The sequence below is a fragment of the Coregonus clupeaformis genome, chromosome 37 (assembly GCF_020615455.1).
Source record: "Coregonus clupeaformis isolate EN_2021a chromosome 37, ASM2061545v1, whole genome shotgun sequence".
NCBI classification, from domain to species: domain Eukaryota; kingdom Metazoa; phylum Chordata; class Actinopteri; order Salmoniformes; family Salmonidae; genus Coregonus; species Coregonus clupeaformis.
The window spans coordinates 9,055,788-9,068,149 of NC_059228.1; the positions used below are offsets into that span (position 1 = coordinate 9,055,788).

General features: G+C 42.3%; 1 protein-coding gene across 1 annotated transcript in view; it reads right to left on the reverse strand.

Annotated features, from left to right (window-relative positions):
• Positions 1 to 1,306: 1,306 nt before the first annotated feature.
• LOC121553732 (gamma-aminobutyric acid receptor subunit pi-like) overlaps positions 1,307 to 12,362 on the reverse strand; it is a 94,632-nt gene continuing 83,576 nt past the window's right edge. Inside the window, exons 6-10 of the mRNA XM_045211431.1 lie at positions 11,052 to 11,134; positions 5,476 to 5,613; positions 5,033 to 5,185; positions 2,625 to 2,815; positions 1,307 to 2,303 (exon numbers count right to left, since the gene is read on the reverse strand). Coding sequence (XP_045067366.1) covers positions 1,935 to 2,303; positions 2,625 to 2,815; positions 5,033 to 5,185; positions 5,476 to 5,613; positions 11,052 to 11,134 — 934 coding nt within the window. The 3' untranslated portion in view covers positions 1,307 to 1,934. The remainder of the gene's footprint in view (positions 2,304 to 2,624; positions 2,816 to 5,032; positions 5,186 to 5,475; positions 5,614 to 11,051; positions 11,135 to 12,362) is intronic.

Here is a 12,362-nt window from a genome sequence, read left to right on the forward strand (position 1 = left end):
AGCAAACAACACAATGAAAACCCAAAACAAGCAAAGAAACAGAAAGAAAAATAAAGTTATCATTGGTAGTCGTGCAAAACAAAAACTAAATCTATTTTCATCAGTAGTTAGCTCATTATCAAAGATATATATTTTTTAATTATATTGCACTGAACAAGACCATGTTTGAAGAAAAAACTATATGAAAACACAAATGGTTTTGTAAGTTAATGTTGCATTATGGTGAATTATTGCAAATATAAACTTTCATTGTGTACATTAATTAAGAGAATGCATTACTATGATCAATATCATATTCATGAACAAATCATTATGTTGTTATTCTATGCTCTGGACAACCTGCTTGTCAATGGCTTTACGGAAATGGGTGAAAGCATTGTAACAGAAAAATGCACTTAATATTTAGGATATAAACAAACATGCATTGAATGTGAGACTGTGTATGTCTGCACAGGACTATGGAATGTTGCGGTGTTCCTTTTGCATGCTGATATAGCATGCTATTACTTTCGATGGAGGATTTTTCACGCAGCAATGTGAACTAATAATTCATAGTTTCAAAATGTACGCAACAAAGTCAAAAGGGAACCATGAAGGATTACAAATCAAATTGAAATCTTTGGTCCTTTGGTTATTACTTATATGTGAAATCATTATCGGGAATATATGACATTCATCATCACACACAACAGAGGACAAGGACATTGACAAAAGATGCAGTGAGGAAGCTTTGCATTTCAGTTAAACCCTTATTTGGATGATGAACCGATGATTGATGATGACATCCTGTTAAAATACAGTAGCGCTTTCACCTCTATTCAAAATGTCCTAAAACATCTAATACAAGGTACTAGCTTTACGATTAAGACGGCATGTATCACAAAGCACAGCGCAAAATACTATCTCCCAGCGCCAATGAAAAAATACTGCACATATCACTGTTACTCGTGTGTCCACAAGGTGCTGTATATCCACACCGTTCTATTGCATTATTCCTGTACAGTTAAGGTGCTGGCAGTCCCTTGTAAAACATACTAGAAACAGAATCGTATGATGACAAATTATATAAAATGATTTATAGGTGCCTTTGAGAGTCAATTTCCATAATGTGGTGGAGAGAGCCAAGGCTACTGGATTTATAATGGCAATAAAATGAGAGAGGAAATGGGAGCGAGAGAGAGGGGGGGTTGAGAAAGAAAGAGAGTGGATGAGAGAGAGAGAGAGAGAGAGAGAGAGATAGAGATAGAGATAGAGATAGAGATAGAGATAGAGATAGAGATAGAGATAGAGATAGAGATAGAGGTAGAGGTAGAGGTAGAGATAGAGATAGAGATAGAGAGAGGCCAAGGCTATTCGGACTAACCCAGAGGCGCTCTGGAGGTTTCCCTTCGCAGTGAGAAACTCAGTCATAAACATTACACCATTACACAGCACAACCAGCCATTTACTCCTCTGCTCTGTGCCGGCCATACAGATTTAGGATCTTAATTTGATCTCTATTGATGCTGAGAATTTTCCTGCATTTCAAGGCTTCTAAAGTTTGTAATTTATACTTTAATGAAAATGTTTCAACCCCTACACAAAAATGTCATTAATTATAGTCCATATAATAATTCACATTTCCTGTTGCTGCAGGATTATTTTTCTGCTGTAGAAAACTGGCTCAAATTAAGATCCTACATCTGTAGGTCGTCTATGACCAATAAAAGAACAACATGGAAATCAATCAATTATGAAAGCAGTAATGAGCTAAATAAGGTATAATAAATGTGTCATGGACATTTGATTCCCCTAAGGATGTTGACTATGCCTCACTCATGAATGTAAAATGTGCATTGTTTGAGAAAAAACACATGAATGAATCACAGACAGAAACACACATCTTCAGACACCCACACACACACATACCCAAACACAGTTCCACACCCCTGTGATTACAAGTACAGGTAGTATGTCCAATAGAGGAGATTGACAAATACAAAGGAGAGGGGGAAGGTCATCCTGGAGTAGTTGTCTATTAAGTGGGGATTCTCCACATGGCAACAGTTTGCAGCTTTGCGCAGGACCTTACGGAGGAGGACCAGGACAATGAGGCAGCGGTTGGTGGGCTCCTCAGGTGCCTCAGGCTTGGGTTCACTGCCAGTGGGGCTGGAGGGGCAAAGTTCCAGCTCTGCTGTGGGCGCCAAGGCTGCAGCATCTGCAGCAGCTTTCTCCTTACGCCTCTTGGCCCTGTTGTTTTCAGCAGCGATGGTGGTGACCATGCCGTTCATCTCCTCGTCAAAGCCTCCCATCTGGTGACCGTACTGGAGGAGGGGAGGGAGAGAGAGAGAGTCACAGTGAGAAGAGGATTGAAGAGTCGCTTAATTATGCACCAATCAACTGATGCTATCATCTAAAATAAACAAAAAAATTGTGGAGATACTTACATCCATCCAGTATGAGCAGACGAAACATGGCAAAGGTGATGAAGATGATGATTCTGATAATGATGGTGATGAGGATGACGACAACGATGACGATAATAATGATGCTGATGACGACAATGATCAAGATTATGAAAATGATGGCAATGAACATGACAATAATAACCGCACCACTGACGTTAACAACGCTGAAGGCCTCACCATGACAATGTTGGCGTTGGGGTGGTTAAGGGTGCAGAAGTGGGCCACGGCATACTCGATCAGGGCTCCGAAGATGAAGCTGAAGCAGATGCCCAAGTACACGTCGATGGCCTTGATGAAACAGTTGGCGTTGGGCAGGGACGTCCTGGCACCCATCATCAACGTGGTCATCGTCAGAACCGTGGTCACTCCTGTCACAATACACAACACAATGGTTGGATGATTCATTAAATGTTTGAAATCATCAAGATGTCCAGTGTCCTGGAGTTTTCCTTTCCTTTCAATTCACATACAACAACACAACCCCTAGGGTTTAATGATGAACTACGTCAGTAGTCACTCCACACATGTAGAAATCAGTAGAATTCAGCTTGAGTTGAGTTACCTGACATTAATACACTGAACAGAAATATAAACGCAACAAAGATTTTTCGGAATTACAGTTCGTAAGGAAATCAGTCAATTGAAATAAATTAATTAGGCCCTAATCTATGGATTTCACATGACTGGGAATACAGATATGCATCTGTTGGTCATAGATACCTTTAAAGAAAAGTAGGGGCGTGGATCAGAAAACCCATCTTTATTTGATGTGACCATAATTTGCCTCATGTAGCGCGACACATCTCCTTTGCATAGAGTTGATTTGGCTGTTGATTGTGGACTGTCCCACTCCTCTTCAATGGCTGTGCGAACTTGTTGGATATTGGCGGGAACTGGAACATGCTGTCGTACACGTTGATCCAGAGCATCCCAAACATGCTCAATGGGTGACATGTCTGGTGAGTATGCAGGCCATGGAAGAAGTGGGAAATTTTCAGCTTCCAGGAATTGTGTAGAGTTCAGTGCAACACGGGGCTGTGCATTATCATGCTGAAACATGAGGTGATGTCGGCGAATGAATGGCACGACAATGGGCCACACGATCTCGTCACGGTATCTCTGTGCATTCAAATTGCCATAGATAAAATGCAATTGTGTTCGTTGTCCGTAGCTTATGCCTGCCCATACCATAACCCCACCGCCACTATGGGGCACTCTGTTCACAACGTTGACATCAGCAAACCGCTCGCCCACACGATGCCATACACGCTGTCTGCCATCTGCCCGGTACAGTTGAAACATGAAGAGCACAGTTCTCTAGCGTGCCAGTGGCCATCGAAGGTGAGCATTTGCCCACTGAAGTCGGTTACGATGCCGAACTGCAGTCAGGTCAAGACCCTGGTGAGGAGCACAAAGAGCACGTAGATGAGCTTCCCTGAGATGGTTTCTAACAGTTTGTGCAGAAATTTCTCGGTTGTGCAAACCCACAGTTTCATCAGCTGTCCGGCTGGCTGGTCTCAGACGATCCCGCAGGTGAAGAAGCCAGATGCGTGGGTCCTGGGCTGGCGTGGTGGGTCCTGGGCTGACGTGGTTACAGGTGGTCTGCGGTTGTGAGGGAGGTTGGACGTACTGCCAAATTCTCTAAAACAACGTTGGAGGCGGCTTATGGTAGAGAAATTAACATTCAATTCTCTGGCAACAGCTCTGGTGGACATTCCTGCAGTCAGCAAGCTAATTGCACGCTCCCTCAAAACTTGAGACATCTGTGGCATTATGTTGTGTGACAAAACTGCACATTTTAGAGTGGCCTTTTATTTTCCCAAGCACAAGGTGCACCTGTGTAATTATCATGCCATTTAATCATCTTCTTGATATGCCACACCTGTCAGGTGGATGGATTCTCTTGGCAAAGGAGAAATGCTCATTAAGAGGGATGTAAACAAATTTGTGCAAAAACTTTGAGAGAAATATGTTTTTGTGCGTATGGAAGATTTCTGTGATCTTTTATTTCAGCTCATGAAACATGGGCCCAACACTTTACATGTTGCGATTCTATATTTTTCAGTGTACATCAGGCTATATGTTTAAGTAATATTACAGTTATGTAAAGGTAAGCTAACAGGAGTATGATTCACTTGTGGAACAGTCTGTTTTCTCTAACCACCTGCATTCTACAGATGAAGGATCTTAATTTTGCAGGATAACTTTCCTACTTGAAGGTAACAGCCGGTTTCCACGTCATCTCCCGACGTCCTCAGACATGGATAGACGTTGAATACTGACTTGTATCACCAGTGACCTGCATGGTTTAAAAAGGCTTCTGGAGTTTGTATTTTCCACTTTGAAATTTCAGGCTTGATTGTCCCTTAAGAAAAATGCATCAACCCCTACAAAAATGTCCATTAATTATAATCCATATAATAATTCACATTTCCTGTTGCTGCAGAAATTATTTTTCTGCTGTAGCAAACCACTCAAGTTTTCAGACTACCAAAAAGCTTCTGATCAGCAGCTTTGCATGGAAGAGAGTGTGAAAGGTATCTGCTTGATGGGAGTGCTTCCTGGTTTGAGGAGCTGTGGTTTACCGATACAGATCCTTGCAGGGACGGAAGACTGGCTGATCCAGAAGGAGACCCAGGACAGGACCACCAGCAGGCTGGAGGGAACGTACGTCTCCAGGATGAAGTACAGGATGCTTCTCTTCAGCTCAAAGTGGAAGATCAGCTTGGGGTAGTGGCCTGTGAGAGAGAGACAGAGCGAGATGACAGCAGAGAGACATGAGAACAAGTGTGCTAGTAGAACCCAAGGGTTCCTAAAGTTTTCAATTTACTACCAACTATGAATTTAAAAGATGAACGTGGCTAACATTTATAGCTAGATTATGCTAAATATCATTTTAGGCACCCCTAACTAAATGTGGCACGCACGCTAGTGCTTCGTCCGTCACAAGAGACTAAAACTAAACAGTAGCCAAACAATACTGTATATGTGAAAGGATAATGTTAGAGGTAGGACGTGAAAGTTGAACCTGTTTCATAGATGGCCTCAGATGCAGAGGTGTAGTGGTCCTCTACTGTGTACTGAGCCAGACGCAGCGTGTCCAAACCACTGACCGACTCATTCCCTCTGGTCCAGTAGAACATCACATCATTGATGTTGTAGCCCCCTGTATAGAGAGAGGGAGAGAGAGAGAGAGAGAGAGAGAGAGAGAGAGAGAGAGAGAGAGAGAGAGAGAGAGAGAGAGGGAGAGAGAGAGAGAGAGAGAGAGAGAGAGAGAGAGAGAGAGAGAGAGAGAGAGAGAGAGAGAGAGAGAGAGAGAGAGAGAGAGAGAGAGAGAGAGAGAGAGAGAGAGAGAGAGAGAGAGAGAGAGAGAGAGAGAGAGAGAGAGAGAGAGAGAGAGAGATGATGTCAAGTCAAAGACAGCGAGATAGTTAATGGGGGTCTATTACACTAAGTGACTAAATGTTTTGAAATAGCACTTTATCACACATACCAGTGTACTACTTATACATCTAATAGAAACACAAACAATCATCCATAAAACAATTAATAAAGGTTAGCTGGCCACTGTGCTGTAAGTGTGCGACAGCCACAAGCAAGCTTTACAATGTTAATGTTTTATTCAAACTACTTTTTATTAAATATGTTTTATTAAATAGAAGTAGCGTACAGCAACAGCCCTCCATTGCACATTGTGAAGCACTGTGACAGTAAGACTGAATAGGAAATGCTAATATGACAGTGGGTGATTCGTACATATTTCACATCCTATATAGGTCAGGACCTTACATAATCCTACAGACCATCTTACATGTGATTTAGAAGACCTCACAGTGACACTGTATAACAATGTACATAAACATTTGTTGTAAAGTGCTTACTCACTGTATACTGAAATCTTGAAAGAAGGTTAGGGGGGCAACTAAATTCCCTTCAATAGCATTTATTGCTGTCACGTTTTAGAGCAAGCTGCTTACTGTATAGGCCTACATTTATAAGGAATAAAGCCACAAGCTATATAGGATCAACTATTTTTCTTCCTGATAATATGGGTACAGCTCCGAAACAGACCTGGGGTTCAAATAATTTTTAAATAATTTCAAATACTGTTTGCCTGTTGAAATAGAACCAATAGAAAAGTCTCCACCTGGCACTTCAGGCGGGCTAACGCAAACACTCAAAGGATTTTAAAGATTGCAATTAGCATTTGAACCGAGGTCTGCTCCGAAATACAAGTTTTCTATCCACACGTCAACCTTGCCTTTAGAGATTCTTTATAAGACGTAGTTTAGTAATTGACCTGCAGAGGGAGACGTAGAATAAGAAGAGCTACGAGGCAGCTGTGACTAGAGGAGAAGAAATCTCCATTAAACTGGGACACACAGAATCCCCATTTGCTGTTGCTTCATTACATTACATTTTATGGCTCTTACTCTGCCCTCTCACGGTCTCCCAAGAGACACAACATGTGTAAAATTCCAGGGAGTCATAAGTTATTGAGGAAAGTGTGTTTAATGTAATGCAGAGCACCCCGAAAAGTAACAGACATTGAAGCCGCTGAGGATCTCTTGTTGTAACTTCTTCAGTGTTGTTATGTTTGCCCTATTACCGACGGATTGCGGAACTCATGATATTTGTGACTGCCGGTTCAGGGCAATGTGCAAATTGGGTATGCAGCATGCGCCGGCGCCGTGGACCTGTGCAGTAGCGCGGGAACGGTTACATTAGAAAATTAGGGGCGGTCTTGAGGTGCTCTGAAGCCTGAAACATGTACTGCACTGCAGCCTGGAGAGGTGAAAGCTTTTGCCTCTTAAAATATCCTGCTCACTGAGACACTGAGATGAGTGCATCTTAAAAACTGCTGCAGAGGGACTTTTCAAATCTTCAAAACCAAATCTCGCTACAGTATCCTCCGCTGTGGTGAGTGTGGTCTCATCATTAAGCAACAATCAAACATGGCTGTGAATGTCTTCCAACTCAAGGCCTTTTCACTGTCAGTAGCCACTAAAATATGTCACCGCCATATCTATCTAAACACCTGGTGCTCGTCTTGTCTTTAAACTTCCCTGTTGGAAGTAAAGTGTGGGCTGGTGAGCGAGGAGGAGCGGGGAAGCAATGTTACATTTTTGGCAGCACATTAAAAAGAATGACACCTCACAGTATGGCTCTTTTCAGTGTGCTGCTGAAGCAAGGCTGTGGGAGTCTGGGATTTACAGTATACGTTCAACCTGGCAGTAATGTAAAGGGGAAAATCCTTGACTTAGCTCTACATGTATTGAGTGGGATAAGTGGGACAGGAGCTCCCTCTGGTTAAGTTTGTTGTTGACATGACATTCAAGGTGTTGCTTTGGCAGCGATGTGGCTATAGCTTAGCACGACTTGCTGTCATTAAAGAGTGTGGAGGCGAGCGAGGGAGGGAGAGATAGAGTGGGAGAGAAAGAGACGGAGGAAGAGAGAGAGAGAAAGAGAGATAGAGAAGAGGAGGGGAGAGAAATGAAGGGAAAAGAGAGTGTTAAAACCATGCAGGTTTTGAGCTTATGTAACAGCTCGAGTGAGGGTGAGAGACAAGAAGGGATCAATATGTGATTGGCTTGGCGAGCTGGGTGATAGGGAAGATTTTTGGGGCAAGCCAAGGATAAGAGGCTGGGCCGACGGTGCAGACACCGTCCCTGTTTCCATGAGTTACAGGCAGCTTTGGGTATGACCCAGTTTTGCCTTATATATAATCAAATAAATGGGGAAAGTAACCTAAATGTAACACCCCCTGCTGTTTTTTTTCACACACGATAATCCTCTCTCCTCAAATATATATATATATATATATATATATATATACACACATATACATATATATATATATATATATACACACAGTTGAAGTCTGAGGTTTACATACACCTTAGCCAAATACATTTCAACTTCGTTTTTCACAATTCCTGACATTTAATCCTATAAAAATTCCCTGTCTTAGGTCAGTTAGAATCACCACTTTATTTTAAGAATGTGAAATGTCAGAATAATAGTAGAGATAATGATTTATTTCAGCTTTTATTTATTTCATCACATTCCTAGTGGGTCAGAAGTTTACATACACTCAATTATTATTTGGTAGCATTGCCTTTAAATTGTTTAACTTGGGTCAAACGTTTCGAGTAGCCTTCCACAAGCTTCCCACAATAAGTTGGATGAATTTTGACCAATTCCTCCTGACATAGCTGGTGTAACTGAGTCAGGATTGTAGACGCTTTTTCAGTTCTGTCCACAAATTTTCTATAGGATTGAGGTCAGGACTTTGTGATGGCCACTCCAATACCTTGACTTTGTTGTCCTTAAGCCATTTTGCCACAACTTTGGAAGTATGCTTGGGGTCATTGTCCATTTGGAAGACCAATTTGCGACCAAGCTTTAACTTCCTGACTGATGTCTTGAGATGTTGCTTCAATATATCCACATACGTTTCCTTCCTCATGATGCCATCTATTTTGTGAAGTGCACCAGTCCCTCCTGCAGCAAAGCACCCCCACAGCATGATGCTGCCACCCCCGTGCTTCACGGTTGGGATGGTGTTCTTCGGCTTGCAAGCAACCACCTTTGTCCTCCAAACATAACGATGGTCATTATGGCCAAACAGTTCTATTTTTGTTTCAACAGACCAGAGATTTCTCCAAAAAGCATGATCTTTGTCCCCATGTGCAGTTGCAAACCGTAGTCTGGCTTTTTTATGGCGGTTTTGAAGCATTGGCTTCTTCCTTGCTGAGCAGTCTTTCAGGTTATGTCGATATAGGACTCGTTTGATTGTGGATATAGATACTTTTGTACCTGTTTCTTCCAGCATCTTCACAAGGTCCTTTGCTGTTGTTCTGGGATTGATTTGCACTTTTCGCACCAAAGTACGTTAATCTCTAGGAGACAGAACGAGTCTCCTTCCTGAGCGGTATGACGGCTGCGTGGTCCCATGGTCTTTATACTTGCGTACTATTGTTTGTACAGATGAACGTGGTACCTTCAGGCGTTTGCAAATTGCTCCCAAGGATGAACCAGACTTTCTTTCTGAGGTCTTGGCTGATTTCTTTTGATTTTCCCATGATGTCAAGCAAAGAGGCACTGAGTTTGAAGGTAGGTCTTGAAATACATCCACAGGTACACCTCCAATTGATTCAAATGATGTCAATTAGCCTATCAGAAATGTCTAAAGCCATGACATCATTTTCTGGAATTTTCCAAGCTGTTTAAAGGCACAGTCAACTTAGTGTATGTAAACTTCTGACCCACTGGAATTGTGATACAGTGAATTATAAGTGAAATAATCTGTCTGTAAACAATTGTTGGAAAAATTACTTGTGTCATGCACAAAGTAGATGTCCTAACCGACTTGCCAAAACTATTTGTGGAGTTGGTTGAAAAATTAGTTTTAATAACTCCAACCTAAGTGTACATAAACTTCCGAATTCAACTGTATATATATATATATATCTACCTCTCCCTCTCTGTTTTTAACAAAACCATAAAACCTAATCAAGCCCAACAGCTCCTTTCCTTAGTTCTACAGGAAAGGAGCTGTTGTTGCCCATGGGGTGGCGCACAATTGGCCCAGCATCGTCCAGGGTAGGGGAGGGAATGGCCGGCAGGGCTGTAGCTCAGTTGGTAGAGCATGGCGTTTGCAACGCCAGGGTTGTGGGTTCGATTCCCACGGGGGGCCAGTATGAAAAATAATGTATGCACTCACTTAACTGTAAGTAGCTCTGGATAAGCGTGTCTGCTAAATGACTAAAATGTAAATGTACAATTGCCAAGGCGCCCTAGTAGCAGCTTAGGCAGAGAGCTCTGTACATTTTGTTCCTATTTATTCACTTTCAAGTGTTTTTTTGTTTCAAGTCTAAGTCTATTTGTTTCCTGCCCGTGAATTCATGGCAAATCAGCTTTCTTAAAATAGAAGCAACAAAAAATTGCCTGGTGTATTCGAACCGAATGAAAACACACTAGCTCGCAAGCTTGCTTGGTAGCATTGCTAGCTAGCTAGTGTGTTTTGATTAGATTCTAATACACCAGCCTATTTTTGGTTGTTTCTACAGTCTCCTTGCTGGCAGTGATGATTTCATTGCTCAGGAGATTTCCTCTAAAGTGAGAAAGTAAGCTGGCTTTCACCATAATCCTGAGTGTGTGGAGAGCTCAAAAACGTAATCTCGTTTTTAAAAGACCAGAGAGAGTCAACGGCTACAGAGAAGTCGCAGTCAGATGGCGGGGACGGCGAGGCGCCGGTGAGACGCCGGTGAGACGCCTTGAATGGAGAGTGAATTGTGCTGCTTATCTCCCCCCGTTGACCTCTGCTCAAGCCATGTGGTTCCCTCTTGACTGTTGCTCCATCTGATGGAGGCTTCAAACATTCAAAACGTTCAACTCTTGGCTGAAAATCGCAGTCCAGACCTACTCTGTCATATAGCTGTTTATTTTATTCTTTTTTGTTTTGCTTTTTCAAGCGCTTTGAGATTCTTTCTGTAATGAAAAGCGCTTTAGAAATTGAATAAATTAATATTATTTTTATTATTATTAGACAGCCACATGTTGCTGCTTAGCTATAGAAGTTAATCTGAGGTGACATCTTACAGCTCTCTAGTTGCAGAGTGCAGGTCTGCTTGTCCATGGGGTATTTGGTCAGGTCCATGTTGCAGGCCACAGTGGTGGTGATCCTGGTGAGATGAGAGAAAAACGCTAGTCAACAGTTCCTCAAATGTTTCTTTCCCCCTCGCAGAACCACCTCAGTGTTTTCCCATGTATTCCCTCTGGCCTCCCTCTGAAAGCACTACTACTGCTGTTTCTCTCCCTGGCCTCTCCTCAATCCTAACCCTCGTTTTCTGATATCTAATTTTATCCTTTCCCTATGGCACCCTCTTGCACTCTCTATCACCCCCTCCTTGCCTTCCTCCTGCCCTTCTGATCATGCCCTCTGTCTTCCCTGGCACTTCCACTTATGCACACAGGTCCTTTCTGACAGACCCATGTCCCCGGGCAGTGGGCATCCATATATGGAAAATACCTTAATGAGTCTACCAGGGGTAGGCAACTAGATTCAGCCGTGGGCAGATTTTTGTCGGAGCGGAGGGTCGGGGGGCCTGCAAATTGACCACAACTAAGCCCAAAAAGAGATTGTATTTCAAAATACCAATCATTTAACGAGTCTATATACAGGGGGTACCGGTCAATGTGCGGGGGTACAGGTTAGTTGAGGTAATTTGTACATGTAGGTAGGGGTAAAGTGACTATGCATAGATAATAAGCAGCGAGTAACAGCAGTGTAAAATAGTCTGGGTGGCCATTTTATTAATTGTTCAGCAGTCTTATGGCTTGGGGGTAGAAGCTGTTAAGGAGCCTTTTGGTCCTAGACTTGGCTACATACTGAGCTTCATATATTGTATGCTTAAAGAAATGGGGAAATTATATTATTTATACTAATACAATTGTTCAGAGAAATAATAATAATAAATGTTGTTTTTTTCTTCCAATGGGTAGGAGTCAAAATTATTGACACCCTGTTTTCAATACATTTCAATTCCTCACCTTGCAAGGATAACAGCACGGAGCCTTTTTCTAAAATGTTTTATGAGTTGGAGAACACATTGGGAGGGGTGGTAGACCATTCCTTCCAGATCCTTGATATGCTTGTTCTGTGATTCTGGACTGCCCTCTTCAATTCAAACCACAGGTTTTCAATGGGGTTCATTTCGACGCCAAGCCCACCACTGGTGTGTGTGGCCAAAGAGCTCTATTTTCATGTCATCCAACAAATGTAAACACCTGGAGTTCGCTCAATGGCATTGGGACATTACATTTTAGTCATTTAGCAGACTCTCTTATCCAGAGCGACTTACAGTTAGTGAATATATATATATATTTTTTTATACTGGCCCCCCGTGGGAA